General features: G+C 50.2%; 1 protein-coding gene across 1 annotated transcript in view; it reads left to right on the forward strand.

Annotated features, from left to right (window-relative positions):
- MRPS23 (mitochondrial ribosomal protein S23) overlaps positions 1-23,485 on the forward strand; it is a 115,644-nt gene extending 92,159 nt beyond the window's left edge. Inside the window, exon 5 of the mRNA XM_085649523.1 lies at positions 22,645-23,485. Coding sequence (XP_085505649.1) covers positions 22,645-22,788 — 144 coding nt within the window. The 3' untranslated portion in view covers positions 22,789-23,485. The remainder of the gene's footprint in view (positions 1-22,644) is intronic.
- The last annotated feature ends 338 nt before the right edge of the window (positions 23,486-23,823 follow it).

Below are 23,823 nucleotides of genomic sequence, written 5' to 3' on the forward strand. Positions count from 1 at the left end.
CGATCTGGATTTCTCTCCACGCCCCGGGCTACGGAGCAGGATGGTACATTTTCTGTGGTGTTGCGCAGGGCGGCTGAGGCTCTTAACCTCAAGCTCCCTACGGTGTCTCTCAGGACCAATCTCCTGACTGAGGTGATTTGGCCAGGAGCCTCCTCTAAGGAGCCGCTGCTGTCCTTTAATGACGCACTTAGAGATGTCCTCTGGGCGCCTGGTCCACGCCTCCCACAGGGTCTCCTGTGGATAGAAGTGTGGCACAACGGGATCGCCCGGTCCAGGGCGACCCCAGTTTCCTCACATAACACCCGACGCCGAAGAGTCTGGTTGTCCAGACCTCTGCTTCTCCCAGCGCATTCCCTTCCGCACCTCCGGATAGGGTACTAAAAAACAAAAAGAGGTTGAGCGGTCTGGGAACAAGGTTTTACCTCTGCCAATTTGGGACTGCGGACAGTGCATACTGCATGCCTTTTGGCCCGCTATTCCCACTCTGTGTGGGACACAATGACGCTGGTGCTACCTCAGTGTCCGGACGCTCGGACTGTACTCTCCCAAGCAATACCGAGGAGAGAGATACAGCACTGTTTACTGTACGTGGTGGCCTTGATACCGTCGACTCTCTCGGCAGGGCAATTTCCACAACTGTGGTGCTTCGCCGTTCCGCCTGGCTCAGAGCCACTGGCTTCTCAGGGGATGTCCAGAATGTCTTGTTGGACATGCCCTTTGATGGCATGCGCCTTTTTGGTGACAACCCGGATGGCGCGTTGGAACGTTTTGAGGACTCCCGGGCAACGGCCCAGTCCTTGGGCCTGTCCGCCACACGCACTCCCACAGGGTCTGCCTTTCGTTCCTTTCCTGGCAGGGAGGGGGCGCCCAAAACACGTTCCTTTCAAAGCCGCAGGCCTGTGCAGCAGCACTCTCGGCGCAGCCGCTGAAAGGGGACCCGCAGAGGTGGGTCACAGGGCCAGCAGCTGGGTCAGTCCATGCCTCCCCTGCCACCACGGCCTCCGAACCTTCCTAGTCCAGGGTTTTCGGGCCCACCGAAAGCCCGTGGGCGGCACGATTCAACATCGCCTCCCCCACTGGCGCACCATCACTTCGGACAGTGGGGTTTTGCAGATAGTCCGAAGGGGCTTCTCCCATTCCGCACTGCCCCTCCGGCCGTGCCCCCTCCGTACCACTGCATGTCGGTGTATCACTTGGCGCTTCTCCAGCAGGACGTTCCGGCCTTCTTGGCTGGAGAGGGCAATCAAGCGTGTTTCGACGCCAATAGTAAGTCGTGGTTGTTATTCTCACTACTTCTTGATTCCAAACAAGGACAACGGCCTTCGTCCTCTTTTAGGCCTCCGGTACGTCACTTACTTCCTTCGGACAAAAAAGTTCTAAATGCTCCCGCTTTCAGTTCACCGTACTCCCTTTTGGCCTTACCAGTGCCCCTCGGGTGTTCGCGGAAGTGATGTTAGTGGTCGCAGCTCATCTGCGCATATCAGGGGTTTCAGTCTTCCCCTATCTCGACTACTGGCTGTTGACGGCGGGCTCTCCCTGAGCAGTCGTCTCACACTTCTAAACTATGGCCAACCTCCTGCATTTGCTGGGGTTCTCCATCCACGTGCATCACAGTGCTTACAAACAAAGGGAGGAAGGAGCAGGCATTTCATACGAAATTGGCCATTTCCGGTCACAACGTTTCCTCTCACATATATCTTGAAATACGATGGCCTTTGCCATAGCGCTTTAACATTTTTTTCAACGCACTTACAAACGAAGGGAAGAAGGAGCGGGCACTCCATACGATATTGCCCAGATCCTATGACAACGTCTCTTCTCACGTATAATCTGAATAACAAAAGCCTTTGCCATGACGCTTTAACCTTTTACAAACGAAGGGAAGAAGGAGCGGGCCCCCTGCACGATACTGCCCAATTCCTGTTACAACTTTTCCTTCCACGTATGTCTTGAGAAATTATAACCTTGACCTTAACGCTATAACCTTTACAAATCTTTGTCACCCACAGAGTGTGACAACAAGGCCTCCCTCCTGCGCTCCCTCTGGGAATTTGTTGCCCTGAGTTATAGGGGTGAGTGCCCTATTAGTTGTCACACAACAACAAATGTGAGAATGAATGTGAAGCAAAATGGGAAACAATTGGTTGGACAGATTGAGAGCATATTGTGAATGAAATAATGTATGTTTGCACAAACCCATAGCACATGTGAAAGTCACTGGAATGTATATGGTATTGTTTACTTGAAATAACATAGGATACAACCACTACAACAAGATGCTGAAAAAAAATGGGGATATAGGGTGAAATTGCCTACACCACTCTAGGGTGATAGGTGTGAAACTGGTGAACAAATATTTATCACAATATATATGATAACAAATGCATATATTATGTCTTTTTCTCTACATGGGTAATTCCTCATCGAGACCAGTGGCAAGTATTAGGCTTGTTCCAGTTTTTAATCACTTAGAAGTGCCTGAAATAAATAGTTCACTCGTACTCACGTCTTTGGGGGAGTAACTTCTTTACGTCCCACCCTGACGAAAGCCCAGGACTGATTTAGGCCAGATAGGAAGGGCTGAAACATGTTGGTGCTAAAGTTAGGGTCGTAGGACCATCACATCCTAGACACCCTATTGTATATATTTTAACCTTCCCACCCACTCCATTATTGAAGAATTCTTTAGGAGTGGGTGAGGAATTTTATCTTTAACAGTACGCTCCCATAAACAGTATCTTTAAGTGCTCCCTGAAACACGGTTGAGACTACCCCGTCTTTTAGCTGTCGGAGAGAGCCCTATGATGAAGCATGTCACTATTAGAGTGAGTGAGGGCTATTTAAAGAAAAGGGTTTATTTCCTTTCCCACCCGGAACAAGGGGTTGGACATATGTTCCATTTTTTTCTCTTATGAACTGTGTTTACCACCACACACTTAGGAACCCCCCATCCTATATTGATCATTCTTTTGTTGCTTGTCCTAACTGAAAAGAAAGCAACAAACTACTGAAGGGACATTCTAGTGGTAAAAAGTATATAAAATAGGGAGGACATGTCCTTTCTATCCTCTTGGTTGAGGAACTCTCTACCAGCCCGGGACCTGGTGGTCCCAGGATTTGTGTACCACATATGTGTATATGTACACGCAGTATGAAATTCTGAATTTAAATTACTTGAATGACCTCAACTCTGATTACTTGTCTAGCATTTGTCCTATTACTCATGACACACATTGAGCATTTGTTGATTTTTATCTTAAGCCTTTTCTAACGAAGGCCTAACCATTTGACAAAAGTAAATAGTGCATTGAATAATTCTACAACATATTCATCTGATAAAGATATTGGAGAAAGATATAAATGGGTGAAATTATTCACTTTCTAACAGTATATTGAGTTAGATTTAATGAATTCTGAAGGAGAACACTAGTTGTCTGTGATCCCAAATGAATCATGGGGTCCCCAGTGCAAGGCCCCCTGCTGAATTTAGGGATCTGGATAGCTTGACGGGGATGTTATTTGCCTGTAGTGGTCCTGTGGATGTGACGGAAGATGACATGTGGTCCGGTCATCATTGCTTTTTGCATTTCAGAAACAATCCCCCAAATCAAGGGTTTATTACTGCTGCTTGATAAAACGTCCCTGCTGTGGATCTAGCTACCTGTCTGAAATCTGGTGGTTTCTTCTCCACTAAATGAGGCACCGGAATAGCAAGATAGGCTAGGCAGATCAACTGCGAATTTACAGCAATTATCTAGCAACAATTATCTGGTTCAGCAATGCTCTCTAAATAACTCATATTGTTCTTTACATCACTATTTGGAGGTACCTGTTTCTGATGGCTATATCTTATAGATTCCTCATCGTATGAATTACCTCTCCAGACATCAGACTGATCTGGAAGACTTTCCCCAGCAATGGCTCACCAGTGCCACCATGTGGCTCCAACCACTATTCTGCTAGTGGACGTGACAATTACGAAGTTAATTAGGCATCAAATGGAGTGCTGTCCTCTGTCCTCTTATTCAACAGTACCTCAAAGAGATATTGTTTTTGGATCCTCATGACTGCAGTCCAGAATGCATTGCTGCGGCTTGTGATTTTTGTGCCTCCATGCACCTTAAGTCAGCCACTCAGCACTCTCCCCTTGCAGAGCAGACCTATTCTTTGAGTGGAATGGTCAGGTCCTCAACCCCAGATACTGCAGCTGCACACATGGAGATCAAACATGCCATTTAGAGTCCTTTTTCCCCAATCATGTCACAGACAATCTCATGGCAGGCAGAAAGCCCTCTCCCAGCAGGTCATTGGGCCAAATTTGCCGAGTGGTACGAGTTGGAAGAAATTAACATATATATGTGTCTCATCTTTCTAGCCTTTTGTGGTTTGTGTCATTCCTTGGTTAGCAGGGTTTAACAGTGGTGACATTTGAGGGCTATCTAGAAGCTCTGACTGCATTAATGTGTTTACCTGATCCTTCCCTGTTTACTATTGGCATGTTTGCTAAATGTTTTGCTCTGAATTTTTCCTTCCTCTCTGTTTATTGGGGTTTGATGTCCACTTGAGCTGAGGCACAGTGTTAGTCTTCTTACCCTAAAACCCGTTCTGTTTGGGGTAAATACTTCAAAATAAATTGCCAGAATACTTCAAGCCCTATCAGTTTATCTATCCATAACAGTTCTCTGTCCAGATACGTTGGTTCTTTGCACTTTCTTCTTATTCAGGGTGGCTACAGCCTTCGATCTACCTCAGTGTATTACTATTCCATCTTTCTTCCCTCCTCCACATCCATCCAAGAATGAGAAGCAACATCATAGACTTGACCCCCGACGTGGTGTGTCTTAATACATAGGCTGCAGTCTTTGGACCCAGTAGATGATCTAAATATTTTGTGAGGTTTACCTACAGTAAGAATGGCAACGAGGTGACCAAATAAACCATTTGTGCTGGGTTATCCTGTGTATCTAGATCTGCAGAAAAAATCCATCTAAAGGGCATTTATGTCCACTTGACTCATCCAGGGCTGTCTCCACGATCCTCTCCAGCAGCAACCTTATTATTATTATTTTTTTTTTTGAAAAACCTTTATTTCAAAAATCAGGACACAGCTATTCAGCCGACAGCCCGAAGGTTCGGCAGCATTGAGAGTTAGAAACAGTGATGTGTCCCCAGTACAGTACAAAGAGTAGCGCAAAGGTCCAATTTTAGGTAAACACAAAAAACCCCCACAACAAACCCCAGCAAGGCAAGACATTGAAAGCCCATGGTGAAAGCCCCCAGGGGAGGCCGGACCCCACTCATCTACTAATTACAAGACAGTGTACGGAGGAAGAAGGGGGAAAGCAGAGGCCCAAAACAGTTCCGAAAACCAGACTGTGCTAGAAAGAAGGTCAGGGGGAAATCTGTTCCTCGGGAGGTTCCAGATCCGGGGCAAGACATATTCCCCCCCCTGTATTGGTTCCACCGCCCCCAGATGGCATGCCACTTCCGGGGGCGACCTCTGGAGCAATAGACCGTCTTCTCCCTAAACATGCTCCAGTCCATGTTCTCTTTCCACGCGGTCAGTGTAGGGGGTCCCGAGGAGCCCCACAATCGCGCGATATCCCTTTTAGCGACCATATTACCCAGAGTCACCCATTGGGTCTGCGCCTCATCGAGGTCAGTGGGCCCCCAGACGTTCAGGAGGCAACACCGTGCCTCCGGCTGCACAGCAATGCCCATCACCTCCCCCATAACTGCATGGACTCTCCTCCAGAACTCCACAATGACACCACATTCCCAAATGATGTGCAGGAAAGTGCCCACCATACCACATCCCCTCCTGCACAGGCCGTCCTCCGAGAATCCCATGTGGACCAGCCTTGGCCCCGTCACATACACCCGGTGCAGTATTTTAAGCTGCACCAGCCTCAGACGCGACGGGATCGCAACCTCCTTAGGAGAAGAAACCGCTGACTGCCAGTCCTCATTATCCAACTCAAGGCCATCCCTAGTCCATTGTTCTCTCAGCCCCAAAAGCATGTCTGCCCGGACGTTAATCAATTTCTTATATATGAGCGAGATCGTGCTCTCGGGCATATGACCATCGAGGACCCGGTCCTCAAGGGGAGAGGACTCCGGCACCTTCTCACCCTCCACGAGGACTGATCGGAGGGCGTGGCGCAACTGGATATACCTGAAATACTCGGAGGGCCCCAGCTCATACTCAGTCTGCAACTCCTCGAAGGACTTCACCCTCCCCTTATGCAGCACATCCCCCACCTTGGATATACCTATCAGGTCCCACTTATCGAAACCCTTCGTATGCCAGAGCCTTCCCAATCTCTCCGATTCAAACAATGGGGTAGCGAGGGTGAGCCTATCCTTCCAGCCCAGCGAGTCAGTCGCCATCTTCCACACACGCACCGCCACACCTGTGGGCCCCGTGAGGGACGAGTCTAGGGACCGCGAATACAACGCCCTGTAGTAGTTGCCACCACGCAGCAACCACCTGTCCATGGCATACCCAGGGCTGAGGGCGGGGCCATAAAACCCATGTTGATCGCGCTCAGCTGCGTGGCCCAATAGTACCGTTGGATGTCTGGGAGCGCAATGCCCCCATCGTACCACGGGAGCGTCAACTTTGCAATAGCTATTCGCGGTCGCCCATCCCATAGCAACGTCCGTTGGAGGCCTTCGACCTCCCGAAAGTATTTGGCCGGTACCCAGTCCAAAGTGTTCTGGAGGGCGTAGAGGAAGCGGGGAAGAGACATCATTTTGAACAGGGCCGCACGCCCAACAAGGGAGAGCGGCAACTTCCGCCAACCTTCAACATCTCACCTCAAACGTGCCAGGGGGGGGAGCAGATTCTTCTCGTAGCGCACAGCAGGGTCCATGGATATAAAGATCCCCAAATACACGAAGCCCTGCTGGGCGACCTGTATCGAACATGTTCTAGGGATCGGTGGGACCTCGCCACTAAGAACGTACAAGTACGATTTGCCCCAATTAATAACGAGCCCCGAGTTCCTACCGAACGATGCGAGTACGTCACAGACCACTATAAGTGACTTCGTAGGTGAGGCAAGGTACAACAGGATATCATCGGCATAAAGCGAGATACGGTCCTCGTGATCAGGCGACCACCGAAGGCCCCGTATATCCGGGTGCCAACGTATCCACGCAGCCAACGGCTCAAGGGCGAGGGCGAACAACAGAGGCGACAGGGGGCAACCCTGGCGAGTACCCCTACCAAGCCGAAACGGAGTAGATGCCCGACCATTCACCACAACATTCGCTAGCGGCCCCTCGTACAGCAACCTAACCCAACTCACGAAACCGCGACCAAAACTTGGCCAGCACGGCCCATAAGTATGCCCACTCCACCGTGTCAAAGGCCATCGTGGCATCAAGAGACGCCACAATAGCCGGTTCACGCAGCGTGCCCGCCCTGGCGATGACGCCATGAAGACGCCTAAGATTTAATGCTGTGTTTCGGTGCGGGATGAATCCGGATTGATCCGGGTGAACCAAGTCGCCAAGAACCCTAATCAGACGGGTCGCCAGGAGTTTAGCCAGAATTTTCGGCTCAGCGTTGAGGAGTGAAATGGGCCGATAGGAGGCGCACCTATCTCGGGGTTTACCCTCTTTATGTATGACCACGATCGACACCAGACGCTGGTCCAACGGAAGGATCCCCCCCCCCCCGCGCCTCCAAAAACATGGCGCGCAGGTGAGGGGCGACCCTATCCGGGAACAGCTTGTACAGATCAATCGGCAATCCGTTCGGTCCAGAGGCCTTACCCGAGTTCAACGCACGAATAGCCCCCGCCACCTCGTCAACCGTTATGTCACCATCCAAATCGTCCCTATCTATGTCAGACAGGCAGGGCAACTCGATATCACGGAGGAGATCCGACGAGTCCTCGGGCGGCCTGTCCGACACAGAGGAATAAACCCTACGAAAATACTCCGCGAAACACTTCACAATCCCCTCAGGTTCCGCAATCACCTCTCCCCTCTCTCCCGTCAACTCTGGCACCACTCTATTGACCCGTTCTTTCCTGTCCAACCACGCCAGGAGTTTCCCTGCCTTATCTCCGACATCATACAGGCGGCCCTGTTGTTCCCTACTGAGGGTCTTAGCGGCGTTCGTCACCAGGTCCCTATACTCCGTCTGCTTCAAACAAAGCTCGTGCAGTGAGGACTCTGTAACCCCTTCCTCCAAAGCCCCCTCAAGGGCCGCAATCTCCTCCTCTACCTGCCGTACCTCGCCATCCCTCCGATTCTTGGCAGCCACCACCAGGGAGAGGGCTTCCCCCCGAAGCACGGTCTTAAAAGCTTCCCACAGCGACACCGCCGAGTCCACAGTTCCCAGATTGTCCTCGAAGTAATTATCTACCTTCTTTACCAGGGCGCTGCGCATCTTGGGGTCTCGAAAATACCATGGGTTGATGGGGGCCACCCTCCCTCCTCCCTCCCGACCTAGATCCAGCCGGATCCACACTGGCGAATGGTCAGAGATACCGCGTGCCATGTGCCTCGCCTCGGATACCAACGAGGCATGTGCGGCCAGAGTGAGCAGGTAGTCAATCCTGGATAGGCTACCATGCGCCCCGGAGTGGAACGTGTATTGACTCTGTGTGGGGTGCCGGAGTCTCCAGCAGTCTATCAGACCAAGCGTGTCTAGGAAATCTGGAAGCCATTTCTGAGCCCCCCCTGTGTCCCTGGGCGGGTATCTATCCAACAGTCCGGAGCCCACTGCGTTGAAATCCCCTCCCACTACCAGCATACCCCCCGGGAGAGTCAGCAAAGCCCTGCCCAGATCAGCAAATGTGGAGGCCTGCAGGGCCGGCGGGACATAAACCGAAACCAAAACCAGAGTCCTTCCTTCCCACCGCCCCGCCACCGCCACAAACCTCCCCCTATCGTCAACAATGGTGGAGTCCACCAGTCATAAGGCAACGATGCTCTAACTAGGATGCCCACACCCCTGGACCCAGAAGAGAATCCCGAGTGTGCAATGAATTTATACCCCTTCCTATTCAGGGCATAGCACGTATTACCTATGAGATGCGTCTCCTGCAGCAGGGCAACATCTGGCATTGAGCGTTTCAAACATTGCAAAACAATCCCCCTCTTGATGCGATCCCCCAAACCATTAACATTCCAGCTTATAACACTTAAGCCTCTACCCCCCCATCCTCAAACGGAAAGAGGCCCACCCCACACCCGAGGAGCCACCATGGAACAGCCCTGAGGATAGTCATCATGCCTTGCAGAAATAAACCCCCCAACAACAAAGCCCCAATCCCCGAAACTCCCCCCACCCTGCACCCCTGCTGCAGCTTACAAAGCCCCCCCAACTTGCAGTGTGCCGGTCGCCCTAAAAAACCCCAAAAGTCTACAAAAAGTACCCTAAGGGAGGAAAAGAGCACCCCTCGTCCTCCCGCAACCCTCCACAGTTACTGCATTCTGTTCAGTTTCTCAAGTATAGTCAAATCAAGTCAGGCCGTCTCTGAGATATCAGCCCTGTCCATCCCGGCCACTGTCTCCATGCTCGGCTGTGTCGTCCCCCGTCCGTCGCCGGGGCAAAGCGTCCAGCCATTCGTCGGCCATAACAGGAGAGTCAAAAAAGAATGTTCGATCTTCGTGCACCACCCGTAGTCTAGCAGGGAAAAGCATGGCATACTTCAGATCCAGTTCCCGAAGCCTCCGCTTCACCCCCAGGAAGCTCTGTCGCTGTCTCTGCACCTGCTGGGTGAAGTCCGGATAAAAATTCACCGACGCATTCTGGAAGGGAACTGGGCCCGTCACCCTCGATGCTTGCAGGATAGCGTCCCGATCTCGAAAATGAAAGAGCCGGGCGACAATCGGCCGCGGCGGGGCACCCGCCTTGGGCCGCCCGCCCGGCACCCTATGGGCCCTTTCCACCGCAAAAAACTTTCCAAGGCCCCTAGGCTTCAGATGATTAAGGACCAAATCCTCAACAAGCAGGTCCGCCGAAGCCTCATCCGAGGACTCCGGGACCCCGATGACGCGCACGTTGTTGCGCCTGGCCCGGCTCTCGAAGTCCTCCAGCCGGCGGGCGACGAGGTCACTCTCGGCCCTCAGCTTACGGACCTCGGTCTGCAGTTCCGCAACATCATCAGTGAGGCCCGTGGTCCTGAGGTCCAGGTTCTTAACGCGTTCGTTCGTCTTGCCCAGGTCCGAGCGGATCAGATTGACATCCACCAGGATGGCGTCCACCTTATGCGCCAGGGCCTCGAACTGTCTCCCCATTGAGGTCTGCATCCCGTCGAGCGCGCCCATGACATCCTGTAGGGAGAGCTCCGGTGTCACCGGCAAGTCCTCCTTCTGGGCATCCGGCGCCTGGCTCGATCCACTCGGTGATACTTTCTGGAGAGCGTAGCGGTCCATGCTGTTGACTTGGGTATACGTTCCCCGCCTGGTAGACTTAGTCTTCAGCCGATCCCCTTCTGCTTTGCCCGACATAATGGACTCCAGGCAGTCCAGTGCAGTTAAGACTGGTCCCTCTCAGAGAGAGGAATAAGGAGTGAGCAGTTCTGCCTTATGCTGCCAGAGTAGCCCGCCGAGCGTACTTGGGGTAATAAAGCCACCCAGCGCTCTCCAGTGTCCGGGCAGACAAAGGGAACGAAATCGAAAGTGAAAGCGCGGGGACCTCCGTCCGACAGTTCACACCTCGCCTGGCCGTTGTTGATCAACTAGGAGCCGGGCATCCTGCCAACTCTAGCCCCTGTCATCCCCGGGAGATAGGCCGCAATCTTCCGCCAGGCGTAAGTCCGGTTCCCGATGGGCGATCCGACCGCGGGTAGCATCAATCGCCTCCCTGACAACTCAGCAACACGATGCCATGCATACCATCAGGATTAGAGACAGGATAGTCGACGGAGGGCACGAGGGTCTCGGGAGCTCAAAGCTCACGCGGCCATCTTGGTCAAGCGCTAGGCTCCTCCACCAGCAACCTTATTATTGACATCTGAAGGATGGCTACATTGTCATTTTTACATATGCCTGCCATGAACATATTGCCTCACATCTTAGGCATGCAGTGATGGGTACTTTGCTCGTGCAGTGTTACATGATAAGTTAACCAACGCTAATCCGTTCGACCATCCAGGGGTATTGCTTGACATCTTTCTTCAGATAAGCACTATGTAGGAAGATGTAGCCATCAAAGAAAAGTTACTTACCTTTAGTAATATTATTTCTGGTGGATCCATTATCTTTCCACCAATTCCTCGCTGCCTATACTCCTTCCCTGTGTGTTAGTACTGTGACTAATAAGATCCAAGGTATGCAAACATGTTAGCTTCTGTTCGTTACTGTCTTGCTCCCCTCTGGCCCCCTGCATGCCTCATAGGAAATTGGAGTTGAAGTCGTGACTGTAGCTTCATGGCATCACTTGGTGGCACTGGAGAGGAATTGCTGGGGAAAGGTTTTCCAGCCGAGTCTGGAGTAAAAATTCTTAAGATGAGGAATCTTCGGAGATATTATGTATCCATTGGAACATTTACAGGGCTATTCACAAAGGTAGCTTACACTTATGAGTATGTTATAAGTATAAATTTACTCTTACACTTTTGAGTAACTGTACTACTTGAGCTATTCATAAAATTGAGGTGTAACGTTACTCAAAAATGAAAACTTGCACATCTCCACCCCCTGGAACGGGGGTGGAGCTAAATGATAAGTTTAAGTTAGTACTGCCAAACAGAAACACTAGTAAGTCCAGCACCACACATGCTCACCCACTGGTACAGCAACACCCTCCCATAGAAAATATTAGAGGTAGGGACTCAAAATAAAACCCCATTAGAAATAATGTTAAATATATGATTACATATATATATATATATATATAAATATAATTTGTTTAAAACAGATCTAAAAATAAAATCTTTATTATTTCATTAAAAACTATTTCAGCAACCTTTTTTGAATTTATAAATCAATATAACTTTAGTTTACGTTACAATATAACTGTTAGACCTGTCAGCCCTTTGGGTGGTCCCTCCTCATCATTATTTATTTTGTCCCACTTTTGCCTCAAACCCTGTTTGAATTTTTCCTTTTTGGGAACCACCAGACTTTTTCGTGTTGCTACAGATTCAGGGAACCATTTTAGCTACCCCTGAAACTTCTGTCTGAGGGCCTGAAGCACAAAATGGTGGCCACCTGTGACATCACCAGCATCCACTGGAACCTACCAGCACCTTCCAGAACATTCCAGGAGATTCCAGAACCCTGTGACCGTTGGAGGCGGTTTAGAATGTTGGGAGGTTAAGTCAGAGAGTTGGCAGTTGGAGCTGGCAGTTGGCACCTGACTGGTGAAGAGAGAGGAGCACAACAGTGAAGGAGGAAGGAGTGAAGCAGCAGGGGTGGAAACTTGTGCCTGGAGTGGGGTCCATAAACCCACCCTTGATACTTGTCCCTACTGATGGATCCCAGCCTATAGCCCTGTGTGGGAAGAAGACAGAAGAAACTTATCCTAAGGACCTGGACAGCAGGAACAGGCCTTAGAACCAAGAAAACAGCAAGATTCTGACCTGAGAACTGGTTTCCCTGGAGTCCGGCGTCGAGTAGCCTGAAGACCTGGAGCCCGAGGTGGAGAAGCGGCGCTGACTGAAGTAGCAGACGTCGTACCCGGAGCCGCCTGAGGTCGTGAGAGGGCGCCGACGGAGGTCGTGAGGAATACCAGAGGTCGAGGAGGAAGTGAACCGAGGTCGAGCGAGCGGCGTCATCGGAGGAGTGAAGTCCGCCCTCCGGAGTCGTCGGAGACCGAGGTAGAGGAGCACCGGAGGTCGGGAGTGAGGATCGCACTCCGGAGTCGCCCGGAGCCTGTGAGGAGGAGCACCGGAGGTCGGGGGTGAGGATCGCACCCCGGAGTCGCCGGAAGTCGACATCGAGGCCAGGCCGGCCGGCGTCATCGGAGCCGAGAGCGCCATCGGACCGGAGCCGCCCGAAGTCGACATCGTGAAGAGACTGCCCGACGCCGTCGAATCGGAGGTCGAGACCGAACCGAGGCCACCGACATCGGACCGGAACCGCCTGCCGGCGTCGTCAAAGACCTGACATTGTGCCGAGGCCGCCGAGACCGAACCGGAACCGCCTCACGGCGTCGACACGACTCCAGCGGCGTCGGAACATCAGAAAAAGGGCAGTAAGTGGAGTAGAGGGCGCCTAAGGCCCTGTGGAGACCTGAGAGACTGCTCTAAGGGGCTAGGGAGGTGCTGAAACCCACCTGACTGTGCCTGGGGTGAACTGGGACTAACCTAGAGAGGTTGTGTGGAGAGAGAAAGCCAGGGCACTGGTATTCCCCCCTTTGATCTACCTCAGTTTAGGCCTCAGCCTTGTCCCAGCCAGGGAGTAGCCCCCCTCAAGCCTTCCACAACCCTACAAGCTGTGCCTGGGCCATATCAGCCTTAAGAATTGAAGTGTCATCTGATTATATGAGGGTTGCTGTATACTTTTAATTATTTATTGGGGATACTGTATTTATTGAGTTTTTACCTATTTATTGCTGCACTATATTTATAGGTCCACAGGACTTGTTGGTGTACAATATTTATTGGTACAGTATTTATTGCCTCAAAGTATTTAATTGTCTGTATATATTGCACTTGTATTTATGCCCTGTTATTTATGATCACCCCTATTTATTTCATCAAACAGCCAATATTTATTTGACCTGCACTAATTGAAACTTGTATATTGTGATTGACCTATTTATGTTTCCAATCAGCAACTAAGAGAAAAAGATAAAGAAAGAATATTTTCATAATTTTTACGGTGTAGAGTCGTTTTTGGAACGGATGCACGCATGGTTCTTGTATGGGTATATTGTATGCTTAGCACTGCGCCTGTTTCCTGACCACTCGAGCCAAGCTACCACAGTGTGTTCGGGGAGTCCACCACCACCCTGCGGAGTGGGAGTGGGCTGTTTCCAACATAAATTGGTGTTCAGTGGTGGGATAGAGCTGTGCCTACGTATACTCAACAATAACTGTGGGTAGTCCATAGGCCTACACCGGGAGTTTTCTCAAAGCGGCCTTCCTAATTGTGGGTTTTTGTTTTTTCCAAATTTACTCTGGTGGTGGGAGGAGGTATTACTAAAGGTACCCCCCTACATTGCTACTGCACAAAACCTGTCCTCTAACCTGAGTGGGCAAGATGGAGTTTGTACTAGAGAATCTAGAAACGTACACTGTGGCCCAACTCAGGGAGTTTTGCCAGCGGGAGGGGGTGTACTGTCCCCCAGGAGCAAAGAAGGGTGCACTCCAAACCAGCTTAAGGGCTTGGGGGGAGGCACGCCGAGAAAGCAAGGCTGAGGAGGAAGACAGGGATGGAGAGCCTGACCCCGAGGGGGCTGAGATGTACCAACCTGAGGTGGGGAACCTGTCAGCAGGGCCCAGGACACTTTCTAGGAAGGGCAGCACTGTCTCTAGCGGGGGCTTATCCAGCGTGGAGTTAGCAGATCGGAGAGAGAAAAGACAGCTCACATGGGATTTAGCAAAGCTGGAGAAGGAGAAGGAGGAACAGAGGTTGGCTCATGAGACGGAGAAAGAGAGGATGGCTCATGAGATAAGACTGAAAGAGATAGAGCTTCAGATCCTAAGAATTGGAGCACCAACTGTTCCTAATGGTGGCAGCCAAATCCAAGAGTCCACCAGGGAACCCAAACCTTACCTGCCAAAGGACATAGTAGCTAGCTATGGGGCGGGTGACGACATCGCCAAGTGGCTAGCAGCCTATGAGGTCTCGTTGAGGGCCCATGGGGTTCCAGTGAAGTACTGGGGAGGGGGATTGTATAAGTACATGCCTCCAGCTGGTAGGGATGCTTTATTGGCCCTCGAAGAGGATGAGCAGACCCACTACCCCACCATGAAACTGGCGCTCATCAGAAAGTTTGGACTAACACCTGAAAAGTACAGACAGAAGTTCAGGGGTAGTCACAAGCTGGGCACACAGAATTGGGTGGACTTCCTGGACTATGCAAAGAAGGCACTGGAAGGTTGGATTCAGGGCAGTGAAGTAAGGAACTACGAGGAGCTGTTTGACCTAGTACTGAAGGAACACCTACTCGAGAAATGTTTCCCTGAACTGCGGCAACACCTGGTGGATAGCAAGCTGACCAGCCCCCGGAAGCTTGCTGAGGAGGCGGACATTTGGGCTAGTACCCGGGTGTCCACAAGGGGGACTGGAGGGGATACTCAAAAGGCCGGACAGGGCGCCCCCCAGAAGAAAGAAGGAGGGGAAAAGAAAAAGGAGTTCTCCAAAGGCCCCCAAAATAACTTCCAAGGGAAGGGAACAGGATTCACCTCTAAGGCTAACCCACCCAGAAACCCTAATCCTGGCCAGAGTCAGCAGCCAAGGGTTGTCCATTGCTATGAGTGCGGTGGCGTTGGACACTATAAAGGAGATCCGAAGTGTCAGAAACGATCACCCCCTCCCACTGGAGGAAAGACCCCCGGAGTAGCTAGTGTAGTGCTCGGGGAGGAGATGCCCTTAACTAAGGGAAGGGAGTGGGCGGGTGTCACTTTAGTGTCCCTGGGAGAACGGGAGATGGTTCCCAAGATCCAGGTGCCCGCAAATACCGCAAAGTATGGGCAGTGGATCACCATCAACGGCCAAAGAGGGGAGGCTCTGAGAGACACAGGAGCCAGTATGACTATGGTGCGTAGCCAGCTGGTGTCTCCAGAGCAGGTAATTCCCGATGTACTCCACCCAGCCGCGATGGCTGACGGCAGAACAGGTCACTATCCAGTGGCCGAGGTTCCCTTTGAATGGGGGGGGGTTGCAGGTTCACTTCGAGTTGCCGTAAGCCCTGCCGTGCCAGTCGATTGTCTGCTGGGAAATGACATGGAGCACAACGCTTGGAAGGAGGTGGAATACCGGACTCACACCGAGATGCTGGGTACACCTGACTGGGCCTGTGTTAGCACAAGGTCCGCGACTACCCGAAGAGGGAGTTCATTCCGGCTGGAGCCTGGAACAAAGGCCCAGCCAGCTGCCAGTCAAGGGAAGAACCGAGGACAGGAGGAGCCTGCCTCGGCGTCTCCACCCCGTAGGACGGATAGGCCACCGGAGGTGGTGGACCAGGAGTCTGCGGAGGGGGACGTTACCAACCTGGAGGACCTACCCATCCCGGCCGAGTGGCACGTGGAGGGAGGCCCGTCCAGGGAGGAATTCTGCCAGGGCCAGAGGGAGTGCCCTACCCTTGAGGGGCTGAGGCGACAGGCCGAAGCCCAGGCAGCAGGGAACGTTGAAGGGAACTACAGTGTTTACTGGGAGGATGGCCTCCTCTACAGTGAACCCAAGGCACCCCTACATGGATCGTCACGAGCCTTGGTAGTTCCTCAACGTTATCGAGCCTTCCTTTTAGAGTTGGCTCACGAGATACCATTGGCAGGACACCTGGGGCAAGACAAGACCTTCGCCCGTCTTGTCCCACACTTTTATTGGCCTCAGATGAAAGTGTCGTCCGATACCTACTGCCGGACATGTGTGTCTTGCCAAGCCAGTGGGAAAACAGGGGTGAAGCTGAAAGCTCCCCTGGAACCACTTCCTGTCGTTAGCACCCCCTTTGAAAGGGTGGGCATCGACATTGTGGGTCCATTAGATCCGCCAACTACAGCTGGTCACAGGTTTATCCTGGTTCTGGTGGATCATGCCACACGGTACCCAGAGGCAATACCTCTGAGGACCATAACAGCACCTGTTGTGGCAAGGGCCCTGATGGGAATCTTTACCCGAGTGGGTTTTCCCAAGGAAGTTGTGTCCGACAGGGGGACCAACTTCATGTCAGCGTATATGCGGGCAATGTGGAAGGAGTGTGGAGTGACATACCGGTTCACCACTCCTTACCACCCCCAGACAAATGGTCTGGTGGAAAGGTTTAACAAAACCTTGAAGGGCATGATCAGAAGTCTGCCTGAAAGCCTGCGGAGGAAATGGGACGTCCTCCTACCCTGTTTACTTTTTTCCTACAGGGAAGTGCCACAGAAGGGAGTGGGCTTCAGCCCCTTCGAGCTTCTGTATGGGCACCCTGTACGTGGACCTCTCAACCTGGTGAGAGACGGATGGGAAAGAACTCCCAGAAAGCTTCCCCAGGATGTGGTGAGCTACATGCTGGCCTTCCGGAGCCAAATGGCTAAGTTGTGGAAGCAAGCTTCTGACAACTTGGAAGCCAGCCAAGCAGTAATGAAGGCGTGGTATGACCACAACGCTCACCCGGTGGAGTTGGAGCCTGGCCAGAAGGTGTGGGTGATCGAACCAGGAGAGCTTAGTGCCCTCCAGGATCGCTGGTCAGGACCCTTTGAGGTGTTGGAGAAGAAGGGTAAGGCTACCTACTTGGTGGACCTGAAGACCCCTCGTCAGCCCCTGCGGGTGCTGCATGCCAACCGCCTCAAACCCCACCACGAGAGGCCCGAAGTCATCTTGATGATGGTGACTGACGGAGGAGAGGACGTGGAAAGCGAGCCTCTCCCTGATCTGTTTGCGTCTCAGGAAAAGGATGGGTCGGTGGAGGGAGTGATTCTCTCCCCATCTCTAACTCCTGAACAGCAGGAGGACTGTCGCCAGGCCCTGGGGCAGTACTCTGCGTTGTTCTCCCTTGTCCCGGGTAGGACTCACCTGTGCGTCCATGACGTGGACACAGGAGACAGCCCACCTGTGAAGTCCAAGATCTACCGGATGTCAGACAAGGTGAAGGCCAGCATTCATAGTGAAGTCACTAAGATGCTGGAGCTAGGAGTGATTGAACCTTCTAGCAGCCCCTGGTCCAGTCCGGTGGTGTTAGTACCGAAAGCTGCACCACCGGGTGCCCAACCAGAACTGAGGTTCTGTGTGGACTACCGGGGACTGAATTCAGTGACAAAGACTGATGCACATCCGATCCCTAGGGCGGATGAATTAATTGACCGGCTGGGAGCTGCCCAATATCTAAGTACCTTTGACCTTACTTCGGGGTACTGGCAGATCTCTTTGACTGATGGAGCAAGGGAAAGGTCAGCCTTCTCCACGCCCAATGGCCACTACCAGTTCTGTGTGATGCCCTTTGGGCTCAAGAACGCACCTGCCACGTTTCAGCGCCTGGTAAACCAGATCCTCACCGGAATGGAGAGTTTCTCTGCTGCTTATCTGGATGACATAGCCGTCTTCAGTAACAGCTGGGAGGATCACTTGCGTCACCTGCAAGTTGTTCTCCAGGCCCTGAGACAAGCTGGATTGACGATCAAGGCCAGCAAGTGCCAGATCGGGCAGGGGTCGGTAGTGTACCTTGGACACTTGGTGGGTAGGGGAACGGTGCAACCCCTCCAGGCGAAGATCGAGGCCATCATGGCCTGGGAACCCCCCAAGACACAGACTGAGGTCCGAGCATTTTTGGGCCTCACGGGATATTACCGCCGCTTCGTGAAGGGGTACGGTACCATCGTAGCCCCCCTCACGGAGCTCACGTCCAAGAAACAACCTCGACGGGTAGTCTGGACGGAGGCTTGTCAGCAAGCCTTTGAGAGATTGAAGAAAGCCATGTGTGAGGCCCCGGTCTTAAGGGCCCCAGACTTTTCCAGGAAGTTCATTGTCCAGACAGATGCATCAGAACATGGCATTGGGGCAGTGTTATCGCAACTCAACGAAGAGGGCCTGGATCAACCCGTGGTCTTCCTATCCAGGAGACTACTTCCCAGGGAACAGAAGTGGAGTGCAATAGAGCGTGAAGCCTTTGCAGTGGTATGGGCTCTGAAGAAGTTGCGGCCATACCTGTTTGGCTCGCACTTCCTGGTTCAGACCGACCACAGACCCCTTCGCTGGCTGATGCAGATGAAGGGGGAGAATCCCAAGTTGTTGAGGTGGTCTATTTCCCTACAGGGGATGGACTTTCAGGTGGAACATCGGCCTGGAGTGGACCACGCCAATGCAGACGGTCTCTCAAGGTATTTCCGCCTTAGTGATGAGAACTCCCAAGGGGTTGGGTAGCTCTCCCCACTTTCAGCTGGGGGGGACGCGTGTTAGACCTGTCAGCCCTTTGGGTGGTCCCTCCTCATCATTATTTATTTTGTCCCACTTTTGCCTCAAACCCTGTTTGAATTTTTCCTTTTTGGGAACCACCAGACTTTTTCGTGTTGCTACAGATTCAGGGAACCATTTTAGCTACCCCTGAAACTTCTGTCTGAGGGCCTGAAGCACAAAATGGTGGCCACCTGTGACATCACCAGCATCCACTGGAACCTACCAGCACCTTCCAGAACATTCCAGGAGATTCCAGAACCCTGTGACCGTTGGAGGCGGTTTAGAATGTTGGGAGGTTAAGTCAGAGAGTTGGCAGTTGGAGCTGGCAGTTGGCACCTGACTGGTGAAGAGAGAGGAGCACAACAGTGAAGGAGGAAGGAGTGAAGCAGCAGGGGTGGAAACTTGTGCCTGGAGTGGGGTCCATAAACCCACCCTTGATACTTGTCCCTACTGATGGATCCCAGCCTATAGCCCTGTGTGGGAAGAAGACAGAAGAAACTTATCCTAAGGACCTGGACAGCAGGAACAGGCCTTAGAACCAAGAAAACAGCAAGATTCTGACCTGAGAACTGGTTTCCCTGGAGTCCGGCGTCGAGTAGCCTGAAGACCTGGAGCCCGAGGTGGAGAAGCGGCGCTGACTGAAGTAGCAGACGTCGTACCCGGAGCCGCCTGAGGTCGTGAGAGGGCGCCGACGGAGGTCGTGAGGAATACCAGAGGTCGAGGAGGAAGTGAACCGAGGTCGAGCGAGCGGCGTCATCGGAGGAGTGAAGTCCGCCCTCCGGAGTCGTCGGAGACCGAGGTAGAGGAGCACCGGAGGTCGGGAGTGAGGATCGCACTCCGGAGTCGCCCGGAGCCTGTGAGGAGGAGCACCGGAGGTCGGGGGTGAGGATCGCACCCCGGAGTCGCCGGAAGTCGACATCGAGGCCAGGCCGGCCGGCGTCATCGGAGCCGAGAGCGCCATCGGACCGGAGCCGCCCGAAGTCGACATCGTGAAGAGACTGCCCGACGCCGTCGAATCGGAGGTCGAGACCGAACCGAGGCCACCGACATCAGACCGGAACCGCCTGCCGGCGTCGTCAAAGAACTGACATTGTGCCGAGGCCGCCGAGACCGAACCGGAACCGCCTCACGGCGTCGACACGACTCCAGCGGCGTCGGAACATCAGAAAAAGGGCAGTAAGTGGAGTAGAGGGCGCCTAAGGCCCTGTGGAGACCTGAGAGACTGCTCTAAGGGGCTAGGGAGGTGCTGAAACCCACCTGACTGTGCCTGGGGTGAACTGGGACTAACCTAGAGAGGTTGTGTGGAGAGAGAAAGCCAGGGCACTGGTATTCCCCCCTTTGATCTACCTCAGTTTAGGCCTCAGCCTTGTCCCAGCCAGGGAGTAGCCCCCCTCAAGCCTTCCACAACCCTACAAGCTGTGCCTGGGCCATATCAGCCTTAAGAATTGAAGTGTCATCTGATTATATGAGGGTTGCTGTATACTTTTAATTATTTATTGGGGATACTGTATTTATTGAGTTTTTACCTATTTATTGCTGCACTATATTTATAGGTCCACAGGACTTGTTGGTGTACAATATTTATTGGTACAGTATTTATTGCCTCAAAGTATGTAATTGTCTGTATATATTGCACTTGTATTTATGCCCTGTTATTTATGATCACCCCTATTTATTTCATCAAACAGCCAATATTTATTTGACCTGCACTAATTGAAACTTGTATATTGTGATTGACCTATTTATGTTTCCAATCAGCAACTAAGAGAAAAAGATAAAGAAAGAATATTTTCATAATTTTTACGGTGTAGAGTCGTTTTTGGAACGGATGCACGCATGGTTCTTGTATGGGTATATTGTATGCTTAGCACTGCGCCTGTTTCCTGACCACTCGAGCCAAGCTACCACAGTGTGTTCGGGGAGTCCACCACCACCCTGCGGAGTGGGAGTGGGCTGTTTCCAACAATAACAAAATTACGTTTCTATATTTTTATACATCACTTTTAATAATTTTTGCATAGGAAAGAATATATTTTTTATTACTTTAGTTGAAGATACATTATTTTCATTTCAACATCGGAAACATTTTTGTTTAAATCAATATATTTAAATTAAAGATTTAATTCAAAAGTAAATATATAGTGCTGTAGAATGTTTTTGTTTTGTTCTCTATATTTAAAATACATATACAAAATTAATTTACATTAAAATGTAATGTTTGAGAATGATATTTAACATAAAAATATTTTTGCTATTTGTTTTTTAGATAAATAAACTTTTATATTTTTCGCTATAGTTTACCATAGGTAGACTCCACAGTCTGGGTACCTGATTTTGGCCATCTATTGTGCTAAACATACTTAAGCTTTGAACTGGAGTAATTTCTTGCTGCATTGAATACCTTTTTTAGCTGTAGTAACATTTGAATAGCAATGAGCTTACTCTTTTTGGGGTGCGTGCTTGTCTCTCCCTAAGCTCTTACTTAGCAATGCCAAAATCCTTCTAATTTAGTAGTATGTAGGCCCCTTTTTCAAGCCACTCACACCTTTATTATTAGGTAGTAAACTTACATGTGTGAAGATCTCCCTATAGAATTGATAGTAGAGGTGAAGGTTTACACTCATAGCTTTGTGAATAGCATTTTGTAGTATAATTTGGGAAAAGGCTATATAGCTTCCAGGGATCAGTAACTTTTTCTTTTGTACTTTCTTATATGAAACACAGCTGCTGCCACAAATGACAAAATGTCTGCGAACTCCAGACTGATTGTCTAAACACACTGTGGTTGTGTCCCATCTGCCATTGCTAATTTAGTTTCTGCATGCCAGTGGAGCTGGGTTCAGGATTTATAGAAGTGTTATATATATCGTGCTGTTATGGCTTTCAGTTTTGAATTTGCACAAGTTGGCCAGTTACAGGTGAGCTGACAGTCCTAATTAAGCATGCAGTGAGATTTACCAACCGCACTGGCTTTACAAGATACATGGGGCTACCACAACTCATACATTTTTATCTGGATAATGTACTTTCTCAAACCAGGCATAATTTCAGGTGAAAAAGTAATTCACAAATGTGGAATATCATGTAGGATTTGGTGCTGTATCCCAGATTCCTGTTTTTCCTAATTCAAGTTGCAAAAATTGCAGTAACCCTGTAAAGATGCTGTCATACCGCACGGTTTTGGTGTTACCTGGTGACTTATCCAGGCAATCATAAAGAGTTCCAAAGAGGGACACTTCTTTTGACTAGAATGCCTCAGTGCTTGAGGAATATAAAGGGGCATCTAAGTTTCAGAAGTACATTAAATATCTGGTTGTTAGGCAAAACATTAGATTACTTTCACCTTCTGACAGCTTCTCTTCACCTTCTGACAGCTTCTCTTCTATCTTGTGTTTGGAGCTCCTTAATACTTTGCGTGTGTGGAGCCTGCAGAAGACTCCAAATTCAATAAAAAGATCAATAAATCATGTCGATCCCCAGCTGTGATGGATTTTATGTCATTGATTTTGCATTAGATTACCTCTGGGAACTTCGAAAATGAATCGTACATGAACCAAATGAGTTTTTTTCCAGCACAATTTCATGCAATCAACTTTAAACAAACGCTCCTTGTTTTCTGTAACCCATTGTTAGGTACGACAGCAGCTGTCTCCAGATACTGAAAATGGCAATCCTGTCTTTAAAATTAAACTTAAGGATATCTTCCAGGAGTCCCAAGAGCAGCAGCGACAACTTGCATTGACAGAAGCCAACTTGAAAGACCCATCACTCCAGTGACTGAAGCCGCCTGTAGTTTTAAAGACTTTCTCGTTATAAGGCACTGTTACAAACACCACTCTTTCAGGGCAATGTGTATAAGCTGTTCCATTGAGCATGTGAAGTACATTCAGACACAAGGTGGCATAGCTTGTTTGTTCTACTTTCCTGAATGATGTAAACCACCAACGTTCAGCCACCCACACTTTTTGTTTATGCTAGTTAGTGCATAGGAATTCCAGATTTATTGGGGACTTGCTATTTGTTCTGCAGGAATGACATTGTCCTGATGTTGTCATAATCCTGAATTAACTTAAATGCCTGATTTTGTCATAATCATGAATTAACTTAAATGGTTTATGTACAGTGAACGCTAGGCTATAAAGTTCATTAAACTTCTTAGTACATCAGAGGGTGTTTGTCAAACATAAACAATTGCTCTAGAAAATATCTACTATAAGCTTCAACGCTCTCTTGAGGCTGTAGGGCAAACCACCCCAGGAGGTTGAAAGGGAAGAGTAGGCAAAGAGTAAGTTTTCAAGATCAACAGTTATCCTTAATCGCTGAAAATGTCTGGAATTTGTGATTGTATTTGGAAAGCTTATCTAGAAGAGTTGAAAGCATCTAGACTAGTGTTGCAAAAACCCACTTGCCTGTTAGACCTTGAACAATAAAATGGAAATGGATAAGTAGAAGTATAATTTTACTTGCAAACCAATTTTAGTATGATTGACTGGCTAGAAAAATAACTTGCTTTACAGAAATGTGATACTCTGTAGCACTAATCTAGACCAATCTAAGGCTTTCTTGTTGAAAATTGGTCTTTTTTTTAGAAGTTCACAAAGGTTTAAAGATAAAATGTACAAACCAATAGGTGTTACCAATGCCGGATCTATTGGCTTTGTCAGTGTTTGTTTTATACTAAACCAAAGAGAGAGAGAAAAGGGAACTAGTCTGTCTTCCTTGACACAAATCAACAAAACAAAAAAGAACTCAGTGTGCTACCTACCAAACCCAAACTCTTGCGAAGTCTCTAGCTCAAGGCCAAGGAAAAGG

This window comes from Triturus cristatus, chromosome 3_2, assembly GCF_964204655.1.
Source record: "Triturus cristatus chromosome 3_2, aTriCri1.1, whole genome shotgun sequence".
In the NCBI taxonomy this organism is placed as follows: domain Eukaryota; kingdom Metazoa; phylum Chordata; class Amphibia; order Caudata; family Salamandridae; genus Triturus; species Triturus cristatus.